Below are 20,903 nucleotides of genomic sequence, written 5' to 3' on the forward strand. Positions count from 1 at the left end.
TTCATTCAATGTGTAGCAGCTTTTACAGTTAGTTGTAAACCTATTTACAGGCATTTAACATATACAGTCATCCCATAGTTACGTAACACTTCACACTGATTCTCATGTAATGTGGTTTTAGCTGATCGAAGCCACATGGAAATATTCCCTGGGAAGGTGACCTTTTTTCCCTCATCTAAAGCTTAACATCTCCCAAAGCAAGTTCAGGAACCGTGCTCCCTGAGAAACCCAGTATAGCTGAGAACAGTCAAGTTCAGCTGTACACTAGCTTCTCCTGATGGCCATTCTGGTTCCCGGTTCACTTATGAGCTCACACCTTGAAGTAAACTCCGGGTACTTGGAAGAAAATGAGCTGCTCTCATTGACGGTGTGATTTAAGTCTTCCAGCCCATCAGACAGGGTAAGAACAGCCTAGCCCAGCGGAGCCCTGGGCCCCCTGCAGCAAGTCCAAAGGGTCGGAACTGTCTCCATAATCATGTCCTGGGCCATTGGCACTGTGATGGCATTGGCACTGGTGGTACAAAAGCACTAGTGGGTGAAGCTGCTGGTGCCCCGGAATGAACTAGGCAAACAGCGCAAACTGCGGGAGGCACTGTGTTCCGCGGTCACACACTCGCAGTTGGGGAGCAAAGGCAGTTTCACTTCAGGATGTCTCTGACAGCAGTGAAAGGTATTAATTTTATTAAACCTCTGCTGCTGCCTGCATGTCTTTTTATATTGTTTGATGAAATGGAAATGAGTATAAATCACTTCTGCACATCAAAGTGCCACGGCTGTCTCAAAGAGAAATTCTGCAGGACTGTTTTAGTTGCAGGCTGAATGAGCCCTCATTTTGGATGGAATACCATCGTTACTTGAAATAATGGTTGAAACATAAACTACAGATATTCGATCTCTGATATTTTGGAAGGCATTTTCTTTAAAATTAGTGAAGTGACTGACACTTCAAGGCAAGCAGCTGCCAGTATGCACGACGAGGGCAAATGCGAGGAGACTGTGAGTCGAGCCTCTCACGTGTTAGGTGGGCACAAGTAGGGAGATGATGGCTCCGCACCGCCCACGTGCGCGGCCAGCGCTGCGCGCCCGCGGCCGGCTCCGAGCCCCCGCGAGCCCTTTACACGCGGGCGGCGTGTGTGGCTTTGCTCCGAGGGGAGCTGGGAAGCGCCGGGGGTGTGAGCTGTGTGTGCGGCGGCTCCGCTTCTTAAACGACCTGCTTCCGGCCAGGCGGGTGGACCCGGGAGAGCGCGCCTCACCTTGGTCTCCTCCGTGGAGTTGGGGAAGGTCAGCGTGTAGGTGCCGCTGGCGGTCAGTCCCGAGCGGAAGGCCTCCGCGCAGTCTCCGTGGGTGGCCTGCTCCTCCCTAGCGGCCTGCGGGTGCTTCGCTGCTTTTGAAAAATAGGGAAGCTTTTAAAAGGAGTTCGTGAAAAGGTGAAAGCGTATTGTTTCTAGATGCACTCATCTGGCACGTTTTATTACATTTGAATTCTTACAGAAAGTAAAAGTGAGATGCTGATTTTTAGCCTTTCAAAAGTTACTCTTTCAACCTGTTAGGTGTTAATTCTCAGAGATCGTTACCAGTAGTCCATACTTCTTTTTTCTTCCCATCAACCATATGTAATGCAAGTACTTCGCAATCAGCCTTAATAAACTATTACTTTTTAGAGAATAGCATAAACATATATACACTACCAGCTGTAAAATAGATAGCTAGTGGGAAATTGCTGTATAACAAAGGGAGATCAACTCGATGATGGGTGATGCCTTAGAGGGCCGGGACAGGGAGGGTGGGAGGGAGTCGTGGGAGGGAGGGGATATATGTATAAATACAGCTGGTTCACTTTAGTGTACCTCAAAAGCTGGTACAAGAGTGTAAAGCAATTATATTCCAATAAAGAGCTAAAAAAAAGAAAACTCCCATCCTGAGTAGAATCAGATAAAGTTATTACAGAAGAATAAAAAAGAACATATTCAATACCTAAAAATAGTGTTGGCCCTACAGTGGCTGCAGCCAAAGCCTGTAGCCATTGTCCCATCTGGGCGGTGGTGTGGATTGGTTTGCTTTCCTTCTGTGCATCTGAGGCCAAGTCTTTATACATTTCTTTGGACTACTGGGTGAAGACATTTAGTAGTCTTTGGATTTTTAGAAACTGTCTCATAATAGCTTGTGTTAAAGAGGAAACTAATGTTTATCTGTCTTTGAAATTCTTCCTTTTAAGTCTAAAAAGTCAAGGACTGTGAAATTCTTTCAAATTTTTATTCTGCTCTCAACATTTAGATTTCCCAATCCCTTTTTTGCCACATTAAAAAAACAAAATGTTTGCGTGTGCGTATTCTTGAAGATATGTATTTATACTTCATTCCAGAGGCCAAAGCCTGGGTCTCTGGACCAGGTGGTGTGGCGGGCATCACAGGTGCAGGCACCCATGTGCACACCAGCTGGAGGCACACAAGGCAGACGACGCCTGTTTTGCTGCTCTTCCTCCTGTGCCCGTTTTCTCTGCCAGGATCTGAGCTATGTGATTTTTCTCTACTTGGGCTCATCACAGCTAATGCCTCACACTGTCTTGGTCCCACCAGGCATCAGATGATGGTCTTTTCCTCTTCTGTGCATGTGGGAAAAACATGATTTTTCTAAGTTATAAGAGAGTGAAACTCTAGCTGGAAGGCACATACTGCAAACTGACCACCTACTGTGAAACCCACCACTTAGCACAAGGTTGTGCTACCGTTTTTGTTTGTTTGCTTTCTTGTTTAAGTGTTTCTGTTTTTAAAGTCAAGATAACTGTGTGACTCAAGGAAATGTGAAGAGTGTCTCTACATGATTCATATGTAAAATGCATCTGTGTCAAAAGAATACAGTTGAAAGGACACTATGCAGTAAACCATAGTAAGAACTAGACCCAGTGTTTAAGGAAAAAAACTTTAAAATACCACAGAGGTTGTGTATCATGTCTCATTAATGACTGAAGATGCATCCCTCTTCCCTCTAATACTGAAGAGAAGTTGAAAGATAAAACAGGAATAAGGAAGGCAAGATGTAGTTAAGGATGTGGTGAGAGAAAGAAACTGGCATTTCTTGGGTTCCAAGAATCTTATGCCAGTTACTGCAAGTATTATCTCATTTAATCTTCGCGGCAACCCAATGGGCCTAGCATTGTTTCTCCCTCTTAAAAAGTAAAAAAATGTCCACTATGGTTTAGTAACTTACCCAGCCCTATACATCTAGTTAGCAATGGAACTAACTAAAAGTAGGCTCTCTGAGCCCATGAATCAAAAGTATGTTTGGGGTGGTTTGCCTCATAATAATTAATTAGTATAAATATATATTCCCCTTCCACTCCTTCTCCTTCTTTTTCATTGATTCCACATGGAGATCCTATAAAACATTCATATGAAGTATGTGAGAGAAATAGTGTCTTTTCTGAAAGATGAGAGTTTTTTAGAATTTTGAAAGGGTTGTCACTTAATGGCAAATAAAACTGCCAGAAAACTTACATGTAAACTTTACTTACAGTTTGATGTGGATATCATAGTCAGTAAATTATGAACTGTCTCCATGAGATCGTGTTGCTGCTTCTGGAGAGCTGAGTTGTTCACCGTGGCCGTCACTAGTTGTTTTTCTAGTTCTTCGATGATGGAATTTTGCTTGGATACTAACACCTGGAGCTGATCTTTCTCTTCTTTTATTGACCGGAGTTGAACTATGTGCTTGTCTTCCATGTCTAGCACTTTCTTTTCCAGGAAACTTGTCAAGGGAAATAATTGTTAGTTAGTGAAGAGTTTTCTGATCACCATCAAAGCCAAGTGCTTTGTAAACGTCTAATCAGTTTCATAATCTTTATACAGTCGAATTTCTGCTTCTCTGTTCAGATGTCAAAGGAGGTATAAAGTAACCGAGATGTTACCAGAGTCCTGAAGACGCTCTCAAACTTGCTGAGGTCAGATAGAGCAGGGCCCCCAGCCCCTGCTCTATCTGGCTCTGGTCGGCGGCCTGTTGGGAACCGGGCTACACAGCAGGAGGTGAGTGGCGGGCGGGCGAGCGAAAGCTTCATCTTCCCGCTCCCCATCTCTCACATTACCTCCTGAACAACCCCCCCACCCTCCATCCGTGGAAAAATTGTCTTCCACGAAACCGGTCCCTGGTGCCAGAAAGGTTGGGGACCACGGAGATAGAGGATATAGATATGACAGACATGAGGAGAAAGTACCCCGGGGAAAATGTAAGGTTCGTAATTAGAAGCTACAGCATGCGGTGCGTTTGAAGACCATGGTTTCGCTGAAGAGGGATGTGGACGATGAGAAGGTGCGCTCCGTGTTGGCAACACCTGTGGGTCAGTGGGGAGAGCCCCCGGCTGAGAACCTTGCCTCTGCACATGACCCACTGCATTACCTGGGGCGGGCCTTCCCCTCCCTGGATGTCAGGTGTATATCTATCTAAGGGGACGTCTACCTACAGAGACAAATCTCTGTCCAAGGCATTAGATTAGGTGACGATCTCTGAGACCCCTTCTAGTTCAAATAATCTGTGAGTCTGTTGTTCCTTTTTGGGGGCAATAACATTTTCTGAACCTTTAATGCTAGAAACATTACTCAGCCAAGAGACTAACTACACATTATAGGTCTTACCTGTAAGCATTAACAATCAGTATTAATAATTATTATTAGAAATTCAGTTTCAGCTCTTCAATTTATCCCAGTCCAGTAGTTGCTGTAAACCAGTGTGTGACAAGTATAGTGTCAAAGTACCCAGGCAAGAAATAACCAGTTACTGCGATGCAGACACTTGCCTTCGACTTCATCAGTCTTACCATATCCATTTTTCAACTATTATTTCTTAATATTTTTATTGATATCAGCTAACTTATTTTTTTAAACTTATATATCACTTTTATTGACTTGAAAACCAAGATGACTTACCATAAGCAGAAGGTAACCTATAAATAAATGCATAATTTTTTTCATTTCTCTCTAAAATCATTTCTAGGTCCATCAGTGTACAGGCAGTAGGAAACACTCTTACAACACTTCACCTAGACAATTAACATAAAATGTACAGACATTTTTAAATCACTAGTCTATACTGCCTTCAAAGCAATGTTGCTGAAATTTGTTATCCAACCAATCTTTTGTCGTCTTTAATATTCTACGAAGAGGCATAAAAGAAAGATGTGCTGATCACACGGGCCAGAGTGTGAATGAGAATGTGAATACTCTGGGATGGATATTAAAAAAAAAAATGTGTTTCTTTCTCCCACACCTCTACCAGTGTAATGCAGAGGTCAGTCACATCCTGATGTGAAAGATTTAATCTTAAGATTAAATACAAGCCGGTACTGAAGGATTAAGGCCAGCGTCAGGTCATCCCAGACCAGGCCGGCTGTGAGCAGCAGCACGTATCCCTGTGTTTAAAGCTGTAAGGCATCTCAGAGATCAGATTTTAGAGCAGCGTTATTGCAAAATGAGCATCTGGACCCGTTACTGGCTTGTGCAATCAATTTAGTGAGTCGCAATAAGCTTCTTTTTAATAAAAGGAAATTAAATAAATGGGATAAAACAGATGAGAATAGAGGGTAAATTCATAGCAAGAACCTTGCACAGTGCAGCAAATGCCGCAGTCAGTGTTGACAGGTGGTGGGAGGAGGAAGTGGGGCAATTTGATAAATAAAATATGTCCAATAAAAGTTGGACATGGGTACAGCTTAACTTTATATTAATATAATTCATGGGGTGTCGAGAAATGCGGGTAATATGCTTGTTGGCTGAAATGTCAAGGCTGAATCTTGTTTCTTTTATGAGTTTTTATTGCCTCTCTTCAGAAGGGGATAGTGTCAATGACAACAGTTCTCAATAACAATAATGATAATTTAACTGAACTGGTTATTTTTAGAAGGAAAAAAAAGGATGATAAGATGGAAAAGGCATAGTAATTTTCAACTTCAGCTGGTGAATCAAAAAGTGTTATAGTGGCAATTTTCAGAAAAATGTTGACTCTCATAAGTACTGTGACTTCACTGGAAACTGTTCTACAAAGAAAACAGTAGCACTTTGGGAGAATTACGGAGGATAATTTAAAACGTGGTTTCTCAGTTGTGCCACTTATGCACGTATTTTTGTAATGATGTTCCTGCAGAGGAAATCTTAGGCTAGTCAGAATGTAAGGCACCTGAAAACAGCATGCCAGACTCACTGAAAGATGTAAAATCAACACAATTTTTTTATTTTTATTTATTTACAGCTTTCAATGAAAAAACATTATTATTGCCATTTCATTTTATATTTGTGACAAAAGGGAACATGCTTTCTGCAGCTGCTAAAAAGATTATTCTTCCTGCAGGTATAGATTTGTTATGTACAGTTTTTATGTCAGCTGATAAAAGCTACACCTTTCAGCATCTATACTATGGCATGTCATTCAGAAGCAGTTCTTAGGCAACTCGAGTCTGAGTTAGTTGCTTGCAGTCCAAGTTGTGGAGCTCTGGTATTGCAGGTCATGTAGCAGTTTAGTTTGTTAGATATGTTTCTTTGACAAGGTGGTTTTATGGAGAAAATGTTGTGATGTTTAAATATAATTTCATATAAAAATGGATTCAAATTATTGAAAAAGCACATTGCTGGTCAAATGAAAATTAACCTGGGGAAAATTGTGAAGGAGTAAGTGGGGAAAAAAAAAGAGTGAGATCACTTAAGCAAGAATGAGAAAATACAGCAGGTTTCCATGTGGTTGGAGTCACTATTTTATATATTGTAAAGCTTCAATCTACAAAAGGATTTCACCAAATCGTGGATGATCAAAAAATGTAGTGAAAGTTGTCAGTTGTATTTCACAGCAATTCAAGCTGACTTTGTATAGAAAAGTTTGCACATTGTGGTAAATGAAAATATTAAGCAGTGTGTCTGAATTGGGGAGTAAGATGCATGCTTTCCTAGGCAAACGGCAATATGATTTGACAAATATTTACAAAGATGGTGTCTGGGTAACATAACTGACGTGTAAGTGATCATTTTAGCATTGTTGCCTACTAACTTAGAAGGCTAAGGTGGGAACCATGTCCAGAACCAGGCATCCAGTATTACTGCAGCCCACTCAAGAGAACATTAAATATGGTCATTTTAACAACGTGAAACTAGAGAGGCTGTTATATCTCAATTATTGGTCTCAGACTTTTATTTATGACTTTGCAGAAGAGGAAAATTTGAAACATTAAAATATTTGGAATAAAAATCTACTTGGTTTTCAAAACCCTCAATCAATAATGAGTTCAACTTGTTACTCAAAGAACAGAAAGAATTGTTTGAGCTTAGTTCTTGATTAACAGGAAAGAATGACTGTAAGGCAATAAGTTTACCATTGTTTTTGGTTAAGAATAAAGAATTATTTAACTGCGAAATAGAGTGTGCTGTTGCCTGACCATTCTCAGCATTATAGATACATGTCCCGATTAGAAAGAAGGAAATAAGAACACCTGGAATGTGAATAGAATTATCCTCCTGTGTCCCCACCTGGAATAAACCTATGACAGCCATCCCCACAGATCACCCATAATCTTAGTTTTTGTATTGATTTTCTTGGGATTTTTAAATATTTTATTTAGATATTAATATAACCATATTTAGTATTAACTTTTGTTTTACTTTATCATATGCTTTACAAGTAAATATTGCATCATGAAATGTGCATTGGTTTACAATAAAGTGTAGTTTTCCTGCTGCAGACCATTTTGCATTGGAATAAACTAAGTCCTCTGAGGCAAAGAACTTGGTAACGTTAATATCTGAATGCCTCAGCCAGTGTGACTTTTCCTCTGCAGCCCTAGCAGTAGTGTTCCATAGATTCATGCCTAATATTGAGGTAGAATTTGGAGGGTTAGTGTAAGAGAATCTTTTAGGGGCCACAGGATTAAAAAACAAGAGTTGAGGGCTGTTTTACACGGTGACGCCGTTTCGGTACTTTTCTCCAAACTCCCTCCCTACCTTCCCTGCACAAGATTTCTGATCCTTATACTCTACATTAAGAAATTTGGCATTTTGGAAGCCACACTTATAATTAATAGTCACATGAATTAGGCTTTCATATCTAGAAAGTGTACGAGTCTGGATTACACTTTTTTTTGTATTTTTATTACCTGTTCTTATCTTGCAATTTGTTTATTTCACTGGTCTGATCCAAAATCTGTTTTTCCAATTTGTTTGTAGAAAGGGAGTGTTCCAGAAGCTGAAGTTCAAGTCTTGTTGTCTGATTTAATACCTAGATGTAACAAAATAAAATTCCTATTTATTATATTAAATTAGATATAAAGTTATCTGAATTATAGGAAAACATAACTAAAATGTTACTTATTTACCCAAGTATCTTAATTTGGCATATTTTTCGTTTTCAGAAGAAAAGGCTTGTCGTGCTGGATTACATCAGAATGTGTTAAACATTTTCTCACCATGTATTTTGGAAAGATTTTGTATTTAATAGTTCTGGACAATGGTGTTTGTGTCCAATAACGTTCATTTTCTTGTTCTGCCGTGTTTTATCATTTCACACAGTGAGATAATTGAGTACAAAATGGTCATATTTAATATATCAGAAACTTCTGATAAACGAAAAGAGGCTTTTCCTCTGCTCAAGACAAAACGCTCTTCTCACATCTGTCAGTAGACAAAGTGTTTAGAAGTCACATACTTGCATTCTATAACATAGCTCATTTTTAACCTAGCATTTCCTTGTTTGTATTCACTTGTTTAGTCTTTTCTTTTCTTTTTTTTTTTTTCTTCCTTTTCCACTTCTCTTTTTCCTATTTTAAAACTCATGTAAACCCATCAGGAAACAAGAACATCAATATGAAATAGGAGCTCAGTTTTGCTTTGAGGGCCTTTCTGACACAGACCACGTGTGGTATCACCGTTCCCATTGTGTTCAGACAACTTAAAGAATGAATTCTTTCACATTTGGCTGTGTGTTAGCAGGAAGAGTCCATGACTCACATCCTCTGTGTCACGGTTACTCAGGATGTGACATCATGTGCAAGTGTCAGGCAGAACTGTCGCCCAGAGCGAGGGTCCTTGGAAGAAGCATTGTTTGCTTGGGGTCTGTGTCTTTCATGAAAGAGGCGTCCGGGTCCCACCATGCAGGTTTAGGGACAGTCCGGCCCTTAGATGAATGCCTTCATAGCATGGACACTTCTGTGCATGGATAAAGGCATTGGCCAGGCTCAGGGTGTGACAATATTAACACCCGGAATATAGACTCGACCTACGTGTTCTATGTTGCTTATTGCTAAAAGGAACTGGAAACGTGGTCTTTTATTTAGCTCCTAAGGGCTGTGAAAGGGGCTAGTGGGGGAGGGGTGGGAGAATGGTGTGGGGGTCCTGACCCACCCAGGACCAATTGTGATGTTTTCCCATCACTTTTCTGAAGACCTCCAGCTGCAGGTGACTTTAAATCACCCAGGTCCTGTGGTTGTCTGTTCTCTCTGAGATCTCAGGCCTCCAGCCACCCCTCACAGTCTGGTTTAAGAATCTGACACTCTGACAAGCTGGAAGAATCTTCGTATCAGAAATTTTCATGTTTGGATTTAACCCATTTCACACAGTAACTGCCCAGCAGAAGCCTTAGTAAGTTGGTACGTAATTCGGTCCCTTGATGTCCTTGCTTAGGCTCTGCTGTCTTAATGTATTTAGCTGGACGTTGTAGGCCATTTTCTTTCCAACCGTCTTCCTATTTTCCTGTTATTGTGAATCAGGTGATATCTAGTTTCACAATAAAATTTTTTAATCATGTGACCCAACAAAACCTCATTAAATGCTAGTAAGCCTAACTTATACAGGATGGTAAAGATTTACATCATTGCTCTGTATCTTATTCTCTGTTATTTCCCTTATCTAAATCATAGGCGGTATTATACTCCAGGACAGTTTCTTTTTTAAGAACTTTTATTGAGACATAATGGACATACAGTAAACTGCATCTATTTAAAGTGCACAACTTGATATTTCTGAAGCGCTTGAACGCTCATCAGTTTTACTATCGAAAGGTGGGAATGTGACCTAAACATTACCAATTTATTTTAATAATTGACAGTGGGTATGTTGATTCATTTGCTTTTAGATTTTTGTGTCTTTTCCTTCTTAGATTGTATTGCCTCTTAGGATTAAAATTTTCAGCACCTTGTGATCCATTGTGTAAAATATTTATATTTTTCCTAAACTGTTCTGATATTGTAGAAATATTGGGTGAGCAAAGAACTTCTTATTCTGTACTCAGACAAAAATCTTTTATTCTCCTTCCATTCCCCTGCTGTTTTCTCTGCCTTATTCAGCAGTTCTCAGAGAGACGGTGGAAAAGCGTCGGTGCCCATCTCCACGTGGGCTGACGGCAGCTGGAAGGCGTGGGGTCGCCCTCGCCTATTTCCCCTCCTGGCTGATGTCTGGCATTTCTTGGTTCTTTACCTTAAGTAGCATGTAAGGATGATATGTCCTGGGAATCGTTTACAATTAAATCTACTCTTCTCTTTGAACATTGTTTATAACTCAGAGTATGAAGATACTAACTTCACAAGCCCATAGGGAAGCCAGGATTAGGACCCAGAAGGCCATTTCACCAATGACGGAGCTTGAACTTGAATGAAGCATCTCCATAAATCCCCCCAACAGCACCTTTTCCCCACCTGGACTCTTCTCACTGGGTCACACATCGTTTGTCATTCAGCACGGCGCCAAATGAATTTTGTTTTAGTGTTTTACTGTTCTTCTTCTCATATTTTCATATTCCACGTTCTCTGCGGCCACTCTGAATTGATAGCCCATAGAATCCTGAAGCTGAAAGGGCACTGGGCAGCCATTCACCTGGCCAGCCCCACCACTTCATTGTCACAACCTCGGCGGCCCGGGAAAGCCAGTGCCCTGTTCAGATTCGTTCATCCAGCTCATCGTGGCGCTCAAGGCCCTGGGCTGATGGTTACACACTCTCTGTGCCTCAGCTGCTTCTTCTGACTATTCTCTTTGCTTCTTTCTCTATAAACTCACACCGCAAATTGTATAAACTCATACCACAAATTGTTCTGGCAGTGCTGTGAGATTAGGTTTCATCTTAAGAGTTAGGGTTAAGAGCAGAGCTTCTAGGCACTCTGCCTCAGTGCTTTCTTTTCATGTCTCAAATGTACAAAAAAGTTAAGGGCTCAGAAATAAAAAGTTTATCTAGAGTCCAGAAAATACCAGTGAGGTAGAGGAACATCTATCTTGTAGTCAGACATGAGTAATATGAAAATGGTTTGTGTGTCCGCAGTAGAATAAAGGTAATTTAACCTCAGTATTAAAAATGAAAGTATATTTCCTGGTTTTAAATTTCTATCTAGACACAAATTCTCAGTTTCTTATCAGTTCATCCTTTTTTTCTGCTATCCTCGAGTTTTCTCTGCTCTTCCCGTCTTTCATTAGGTAAGGATTTTGTGCCGGTATTTGTCTGGCTGGGCCAGCCTGTGCTTCCTATTTCACTACTCACCTGGGCTTCGACATCCGTTAACTTCCGGGTCTGCTCTGCGGTTTGGTTTAGCAGGTTGGTTCCTATTTCTATCATCACAGCGGTCTGGTTCTGCACTGCGTTCTGCTGTATCTCCACCATTTCTTTCTTCATGTTGTCCTGGATGTAATTCTCAAGCTAGAAAAGAACAGGTGTCAGAGGGACAGCCATCAGTCACATCAGAAACCTTATTCCTATTTAGCATCTCTCGTCTCTTAAAACATCTCTCGGAAGACTCTTGCCTTGCTCTGATTTTGAAATCTTGCTGTTTTTAATCACTAGCAGTAAAAGACGGTGTGATTTTATGTTAACTCAAAATCGGACAACTCAGTAACAGCATGTGTGGGAGGCAGACTGTTTAGATAGCCCGAGAAGTCCACTCTGTGGCAGGCAAGGGAGGTGGTGAGGCCACAGCTCAGAGGTGGGCAGCTGGCCTTGCCCACCGTCAGGAAGGGCTACGGGGATTTCACTGTGTGGCGTCCATGCTATGCAGGAAATGAAAACCTGGTACGTAGAAGCGTCACTGCTTCCACCATGCCCTAGACTTGTGGTTTCTCGAATTACAGGCTTTGGAAGCCTCTTTAAGATAAGAGTACGAGGGACTGCGCACCTTTGGGTTTTCCCAGTAACTCAGGGCCACATTCTGCAGTGACCACCCCCCAACCTCCCTCTTCCTGAGGTCATCACACATTAGACCTGTTAGGTTTCTCCTAACGTGTGTGCATTCTTCACGGTTTCGTCATTTTCTCTACGAGGCAGGTTGAATCCTACACTAGTCTGTTCATCATCTCACATGACGTCAGGATTGGTTCTTCTGCAGTGAGTTGCTGAGGACGGTGGACGTGTCATCTCTTTTTAACATTCAGTTACGTGCAAGAGGGTCAAGGAGCTAATTCACTGTCGTGGGTATAGATGCCTGTGTCTTCGGTAGTAAAAATATACAGTTAAATACAAGTGCAGGCCAGCTAGGTGTTTGGGAAGGAGCATGTGGGCTTCAGGCCGTGCACACCTGCTCCCCTGTTTTCCTTGGACTCTAGGTAAGTTGCTCAACTCTGGGGGGACCACAGTGTCCTCATATATATAATAGGGTTTCGGTTTGGTCAGAGGAGTATTTTATGGATTCATTAAGCTATGCTTTTAAAGGGATTGTGCATGTATAACTCTAGGTGCTTAAAAGTTTATTTCCTTTCTTTGTTTTTCTTAATGATCCAATGATGGGAGCCACAATGCCAGTCATCGGTCTAAATGATAAGGTCATGAGGACAGAAACCTTATTTTAATTTCTTTTTCATATAGTTATAACTCAAAAAAAATTTTATTAAATTGGATAATTGATAGTTGATTATAAAACTACTTATTTAAAAAAAACTGCTTTTATAGTGTCTTCCTTTACATCTTGCCATTCTCTGCAGAGAAACCATTCATAGAACTGGTCATCAAACCTGATTTCTCCTAGCACGTTAACCACTGAGTGACTCTGTGCTTCCTCCCGTCAGAGTGAGAGAATGGAATGGGCAGGTGGCGTTTCTCCCGAGAGCCCGGGGCTTCTCTGTCGGTGCAGCTTATACACGGTGTCCTCAGTGGTGGTGCGAGATCTCAGGGTTGGTGTGAGAGCTGTAGGTCCACTGCTTCCGTGGGCCGCCCACCTCCCTCCCTGCTGCTTCCCTTGAGGGCTCACGGTCAGCCCCAGTTCTCCCTCGGCTTGGGCAAACCAAACACAGGATGAAACCTGACAATTACTAGAGCTCCGATCATTTATAAAATCTTGTAGTTGAAGCCTTTACTTCTCAATATGAGAAGTGGTCAAAATAGATTAGACCACCATAGAAAAAAACCTCAGGTACTATTACTTGACAGTCCAACAAACATGTATAATATAGACGTCTATAATGCGACGTGTGATACCCTTGCTAACCTTTTATTGAGTAGCCAGTACTGACTAGCTCAGGCCTTTTGGTGGCTATATTCTCACTTTCTTAATTCATTCTTGCCTTTTCCTTTCCCCCACCTTTTAAAAATTATAACTTTTACAATTTAAATACAGGGTATAAAACAGCTCATGGAGAGAAGTTTGTAATTTCTCCTCCCCTGCCTTCCCTTCCTTTTTGCCCCCTCCCTCGCTCCCTCTCCCTCTCCCTCTCCCCCCATCTCTTTTTCTCTCTCCTCCTCTCTCTCTCCCTCTCCCTCCCCCCCCGTCTCTTTTTCTCTCTCCTCCTCTCTCTCCCTCTCCCTCTCTCCCTCCCTGTCTTCCTCTCCTTCTCCCTCTCTCTCTCTCCCTCTCCCTCTCTCACTACCATGGGAATAATGGAATTTTTGAGGTTAAAGTTAAAGCTATGTAAGTCATCTAGAAGAGCGGTCTTAGTTACTCTTAACACCCAGCAAAGATAATATTTAGAAAGACTTATTCTGGGAAGTTTAAAACTATTAAAGATATACTCAAGCTGGAGTTTGGTTTAAGTCCATACTCTGAAGTAATAATTTACAAACTAGTAGAAATAAGTCTTAATCTTCTGTTGATTTCAGTACTTAAGAGCTAAATAAAACCGGCTCTTCTTTCTCCCTAAATCGCGTAACTAGAAGGGAAAAATGAATCCTTCATCATCCCCCACCCTGACTCTAGGACTAATGAGTCAAATGTGGTTACAATCAACCAGACACATGAGAGGATTGTTTATAATTTGACATTTTAAAGTCAAGTTCCAATTTAAAATTAGACTCAAGAACTTTAAAAGACATAGAAGACCTAATTTTTTAGAATAAAATAACTTTATGGCCATATCGTTCTCTAAGCTTGAAAACAATAGAGTATAAATGCTTTATAAGTCACTATTTTTCAGCTTTTCAGGATGACAAAGTCTGTGTATGAAGTGTGTGAAAGTATATGTATATACTGGCGGGGAGGTTAATCTTACACTGAAGCAAATTACAGATCTATGTATACGTGTGATGTGTGCCTATAGATATTATACATATATAGTGCATACGTATATAGTTTCTATATATAATATTACAATTCAATAAAGTTCTGTATGATACTGACCCAATTGCTAAGTAATTGAAGTCTTCTGAGAGAAAAGGAAAACACAAACAGGAATATCAAATATTAGATACTTTGTGTTTTGTGCTTTCACACTTGCTGCAGGGAAATTAAATTAAGGTTTGAAGAGAAATGGACGATGTGACAGTTGAGTACCCTAAGAATTAAAAATGTCCTTAGTCCCAGAAACAGCAGCAGCAGTGACAACCACAGTAACTCTCACTGGTGCTCGTTGGTTGCTTCCATGTCCCAGCTACTGTGTTTACCACGTTCCACGGACCCCGGGCTCCCTGTCTCACACAGGCAGTTCTGGACTGGAGGGCCTGGAGCAGCCTGGTAGCTCAGCCCGAAGGCCACGCCACACTCCCTGCCTTTTAACAGCCGAGAGCGGTACAGCCCAAAACGGGTGTGCGCGTGCCTCCCCATGCCCAAGGTTCTCAGTGCCCTGCAAAAGAGGTAGACCACCTGCCATGCAGTTAAGGAGGGGAGAGAGTCATTTTGCTAACAGAAAAGCCTAGATCTGAAGATTACCAACGACGATTTTCTCTCCTGGGAGCATCATGACAAAAGAATCTTTTTTCCTTCAGAGACGAGTAGTAATTTTTAGAGAGAAAGACTCTGAACATTCATATGTAGTGTGAAAATTTCCCATTTATCGCAGCCTCTCCCTAAATCACCACAAGTGCCGGAGCATAGGACCAAATCCAGAAAAGAAGCCAGTTTGTCTGGTCCACACGGCACAAATTCCCGTCTCTTGAGGTTGCAAATTAGTTCTTTTCTAGTTTTTTTTTTTTTTTTCTAAGAACATCTTTCTGTTTAGTATCTCCTGTATTTAACTGTCTGCAACTAAAACCCAGAAATAGAGAAATCGGCCCAATGAAACTTCACTAGTATAAGGGAGTCTTCGTACAAGAAGGAATATGCAGCAAGTGAGATCTTTCCTCCCATTGGCAGCGTCCTGCGCCCGCTCTCCTCCAGCGAACGTTTCCCGTCCTTCCCGTTTGCACTTAGCCGCTCTTATCAAAACAGTTCCAAGACACTTGAGCCTCCCCAGGGAGGGACATGGTTCTTTCTCGTTTCACATGGGTGGCTTCGCATACTCATATTTTGCAGGAATGTTTGACATTGCCCCCATGTCTGAAGATGATTAGGCAGCGATTCTCACTTATGGGTCCAAGTGCCTCGGGAAGGTTCCCATTACAAACTAGAAAGGACTGTGTGGACGTTCATTTTGTCCTTGTCTTAATTAACGGCCCAAGTACGCTTCCAAGTGTGGGTCCTCTGAGCTGTTTCTCTTTCCTTCGGATTCAGATGGAGTATCCAAACTTCAATGAACATTTGAAGGCTATTGCTATGATTAGAGATTGCATAGATTTTTGCTTGATGTTATTTTTTATTTGTAAAAAAGAATGACACCCTAAACACCATCTTTTAAAAGTTGGCAACACATTGAAATTCCAGCAGCCAGAAGAAAGTATTTTAATGCAACATAGACATATACATATATTTTTAATGTAAAATATGTCCTGAGGTTTTTCATTACTCCCCAAACATTTGGAAAGATCAAATTTGACAGGAAAAATAAGTCCGTTTACAAAGCAACTATGGCAGATTGATTACACACCAAAATGCTTCCCTGGCTATCTTTCTTCTCACGAAGACTATTATCGTCATTTTTTGTGCCAAAAGGAAAGTGATCTTGAAATTGTCAGGGGAAAGGAAAACGTAGATAGTATACAAAAGCCATCCCTAACTTTGAGATTTAGATGTTGGTCCCTTACCAATTATATAGATCCTGGTTGAGAGATATATATAACTATATATATCTATATAACTTCACTTAACCAAAGCTCCATGTCCTGATGCCTTTTAGTTAATTAGGTTTTGTCCATCTAAATGACCTAATTTCCCTAGGAAGTTAACAAATAACCTGAGGGTTCACTGGAAACATTTCATTCTATAGCATTTCAAATTTTTTAAAAATATTTATTTATTTAGGCTGCCCTGGGTCTTAGTTGCAGCATATGGGATCTTTAGTTGTGGCACGTGGGCTCATAGTTGCAGAATTCGGACTTCTTAAGGTTGCAGCATGCATGAGGGATCAAACCCAGGCTGCCTGCATTGGGAGCGCGGAGTCTTACCCACTGGACCACCAGGGAAGTCCCTGTGGCATTTCAATTTAGAAACAAGATGTTATAACTGTTCTCTCTTCCATGCACATACCCCCCAAAAGGATGTTTTTTCCAACCTCAGTTACCCCACTGACTTGATCCCTTCTTCCCACCCAAGGTCTGCCCTCCTCTGTCTTCTGGATCCTCATACAGCCCCCGACTCTGCCACCACCCTACCTAGAGTCAGGGCACTGGGTGCAAGCTTGACCCCCTGCAGCTCATGTACTGCACTGCACCTGCACCTGTAAGGTGACATGCAGCATGCACCCTTCCTGACCTGTGCTCTGTGATCGCCTCACCTCACTTCCTGTGCACACCTGCCTCCTGGGTGTACCAGACCACGCAGGCTGCTTTATCCCTCTCACCTGTTTCATCCCTCGGCCTTTGTCTGCATTTCCTTTGCCATGAGGCCTTTCCCTTTCTGCAGTCAGACCCTACAACAATGAGCGCTCTCCTCAAAGACCCCACATCCTTGTGTGTTGTGATTTGATATCAAAAACACTTCATTTTTATCTCATTGATTTTTTTAAATAAATTTATTTTATTTATTGGCTGCGTTGGGTCTTCGTTGCTGTACATGGGCTTTCTCTAGTTGCTGTGAGCAGGGGCTACTTTTCATTGTGATGTGCAGGCTCCTCATTGCCGTGGCTTCTCTTGTGGAGCATGGGCCCTAGGCACGTGGGCTTCAATAGTTGTGGCACATGAGCTCAATAGTTGTGGCTCATGGGCTCTAGAGCACAGGCTCAATAGTTGTGGTGCACCGGCTTAGTTGCTCTGTGGCATGTGGAATCTTCCCAGGGCAGGGCTTGAACCCATGTGCCCTGCATTGGCAGGCGGATTCTTTACCACTGTGCCACCTAGGAAGTCCTGTCTCATTGATCTTTCAATCTCCGAACACTACAGGTTTATGTTCTTGTTTGCTTGGGATACAGAAATCCTGTAGCCACTCTCCAGCCATCTGCCCTAGTAACAACGAGCAAAACATTTGCTCCTATAATTAGTTTGAAAACTTGAATGCAAGATTATTAAATCAAGGGATATTCTGTTTGGAGGGTTTATGACCTAATGTTCTTGGTTCCCTGTCATGAGGATACTCAAACATCTTTCAAGGTCTTCAGACAGAAAAGTGGCAAAACTGGGCTCTCCTCCTCCTCCTTATAAGGTTTTGTTTTGTTTTGTTTTTTAATCTGGAGATTTTACTGCCTAAGCAGTTGTGTTCTCAGCAGTGTTGAAGGAGAGATGCAGAGGTTAAAGGGTGATAGGCAGGGAGAGGCACGTCTCAGGCAAACCTTTGTCGTCTCAAACCTTGCAGGGGACTCGGGGCAAGTGCATTGCCACGCACTTTGGAGGTGATGCTCAGATATCCCATGAGCTGGCGAGTCTCCCCGTGTCCTCTTTGTGTTGATGCCGTACTTGACTTCATGTCTCCCAGAAAAGCCCATTTCAAAGCCACTTGCTTCCATCCACACCGTAATTCTGGCCCTCTCTGTCCTCTCTAGCGTCCAGCAGACAGGACATCAAGGGAAGCAAGGCCCTAACAGCACAGGTTTTCTGGGTGGTTAATAAGAAAACCTGCTTCCTCCCGTAACTATGTGGACCCCCCCCCCCACCTCCTGCAGAGCACCATTCAGGCACTTCCTATAACTAATTTGTTCTGACCCAGTTTTCACTTTTTGGTATTTACAATTTGTGAGTGACATTCCGTTATCTGATCCTGTGTCTAGATAACCACATTCCTATTTCCACTAGTATAGAGACTGCAAGTGTGCCCAGTGCTGGCTGTAAATTTGAGGACATGATAAGGAATAGAGCTGCAGGCACAGCTGCTGCCATCCTGAAGTTCACAGCTTGTCCCTCCTCCTGGGACAAAGTTGTAAATAATTCGAGTTCGCCAGTCTGTACGGGTTCCATCAAGTCGTAAGTCTTTGCTTTTATTTGTGGGCTAACTATATATTCATTCTCACTATTTAATTGGGGGTTTTTAGCACATACACTCACTATCTCTTTGCCTCTTTGTATGTTACCCTTACCATCACTCCAAAATCTAAGGACAAAATGTATGTTTCCCCTCAAGATGTTCCAGTCATTTTCTACTGATAAAACGGCTGTTTTTCATCAGTAGCATCCCTTTTAAATATATGCAAGCATAATGAGGCTGCTATAGCAACAGACGTGTTTGGGCATTTCATGTGGGAAAGGGGTCACATTTTACACAAGATGCAGCTCTTAAGAGGGCTCTTAAGATACATATGTATTTGCCCAAATATCTGCTAGAGCTCTGGTTCATAGAACCTCTCAGAAACTTGTAAATCAGGGAGAAAATAAAATGCAGTAAGATCATATATAAGGTCATATATACACTTATACACAGCAAGAATAGTTATAGCAATTTACAACTGCAAAATGCCTCTGTATATTTATATATGGATATAGATATAGATATAGTTAATCTCATTTGATTCTCATGCTGCCTTAGCTTGGGTTTCCCCCAAAGCAGAGCCTGAGACAAAGGCACACATGCAGGAAGTTTACTTAGGAAGTGGTCCCAGGGAGCAGGCTGGGGGGACAGGCGAGGGAAGGCGGGCGGAGGAGGCCAGTTCACACACGGGGACTCCCTTGACCACCACCATGGTGACTGGTGAGAAATCCCACAGGACATTCTGAGGAGCCCTAGGAAATGTGTTTGAGAACTTTCTGCCTGGCTCAAGAAAGAGCATCCCATCCCTCGCTGGGCAGGGATGTGCTGCAGGGGCCCCAAGGGTGCGCTGGCGTCCTGGAGGCTGAGGGTCGGGTGAGAAGTGGGGGTCCGTGGGACTGAGGCCCACTGACTGCTCCCTGTGGGACTGGCTGGAAGAGGGGGACCCAGAGGACTGGCCCTGGTCTCCAGATGTTCTCTGGTAGCAGGGGGTGTCCCCAGGCCTCTTCACAGAGCAGAAACCCTGGGTTAGAACACTCACAGCCTCACCCTCAGCCCCGTGGACCCATCTCTACTGTGATGGGAGGCGAGGTCAAGGTGAGCGGCTCCGGACCCCAGGTCATGTGGGATCATTGGGTTAAAGCCTTGACATGACATCTGCAAGTTTGGTGATGTTGCTGAGAGCTGTCATGAAAGCAGCTCTTCTGAAAATGGCAGTGTTTCTAATAGATTAGAGAAAGGGTGGGGTTGGAGACAAAACCGAGGCCGAGATCACCATATGCAGAAGATCGAACTTGAACTTGAGCCAAAACAACTGAGAGAACTTCCCTTTACCCACTGCAAATGCCCGACAGCACATAAGACCTTCTGCAGACTCCTGCATTGGTCTGGTGCCTGGGATATTTTGTTCTCAGCCTAGGAGATGTAAGTGATGCTCCCTGCAGAGGTAGAAAGGGAACATAAACCTAGTCTGTCCTTCATAAAAGGGACTGAATTGTCAGTTATTACAATGGGAGCCATTAAACTTCAGCTCTGGGAATGAGATTTGATTAATTTAGATGACAGTATAGTGGGGATTTCTTTTTTAATGACACTAAAGTGTTCTTGCCTCTCTGAAATTAAGGTGCACTAAGAAAAAAATAAAGCAAGTAAATATTTCAGTTTCAGGCAGAATCTCTGAAACATTATGTTTCATGAACATGCATATTTATAAACACACATATGTCCTCGTGTGTGAGGTAAATGTAGATAAGAATATATCTACCCATTGTCACAGGTCTGTAGGGTGATAGACCTTCAAAGGCTGGGTGGAGAGGAAGGCTTTGGAAATCAATAACATGGTTGAACTCTCCCATTATATGAATGAGGGTTCTAGGACCTGGGTCACAGTGCTGGCTGGTAATGGAGTGAAAATTCAAAACCTGGTGACCCAAAGCCCAGTCCAGGACTCTTACCACTACACAGGTGTACCTGTACTCACCTGAAAACTTTGCTGCCAGGTGTTAACAGTGTTACTTTTTCACTTCTGGGATGAAGTATTCACATCCCAAAGGTTATTTATGTCTTTTATCTGTCCTGTTTCTGCTCTTTCTATATTACGTGGGTTTGCAAAAATCCTGGGTAGATTTCTAGGGACAGGACAGTGTGATCATCTTTGGAGCACTTTTTTTCCCTTTTTAGCATGAAATAAATGTACACTGTCACAATTACTATACTAAATGGCTACGAAAGGGAAAAGGCTAAAGGAATTTAAATGGTTTTTGTCTTGAAGATA

At 42.2% G+C, this 20,903-nt stretch overlaps 2 protein-coding genes across 7 annotated transcripts in view; one reads left to right on the plus strand and one right to left on the minus strand.

The window, feature by feature from the left end:
* The window catches only part of MCPH1 (microcephalin 1), a 231,755-nt gene that overhangs the window by 118,961 nt on the left and 91,891 nt on the right, over positions 1–20,903 (plus strand). The gene's annotated exons all lie outside the window — the stretch shown is intronic.
* ANGPT2 (angiopoietin 2) overlaps positions 1–20,903 on the minus strand; it is a 51,785-nt gene that overhangs the window by 12,162 nt on the left and 18,720 nt on the right. For 2 of the 3 annotated variants that reach the window (XM_057697005.1, XM_057697007.1), the window contains exons 2-5: positions 11,488–11,643; positions 8,123–8,244; positions 3,512–3,744; positions 1,254–1,384 (exon numbers count right to left, since the gene is read on the minus strand). In XM_057697005.1, coding sequence (XP_057552988.1) covers positions 1,254–1,384; positions 3,512–3,744; positions 8,123–8,244; positions 11,488–11,643 — 642 coding nt within the window. The remainder of the gene's footprint in view (positions 1–1,253; positions 1,385–3,511; positions 3,745–8,122; positions 8,245–11,487; positions 11,644–20,903) is intronic. The other variant, XM_057697006.1, reaches the window with a different exon arrangement.

This window comes from Hippopotamus amphibius, chromosome 10 (genome assembly GCF_030028045.1).
Source record: "Hippopotamus amphibius kiboko isolate mHipAmp2 chromosome 10, mHipAmp2.hap2, whole genome shotgun sequence".
In the NCBI taxonomy this organism is placed as follows: Eukaryota; Metazoa; Chordata; class Mammalia; order Artiodactyla; family Hippopotamidae; genus Hippopotamus; species Hippopotamus amphibius.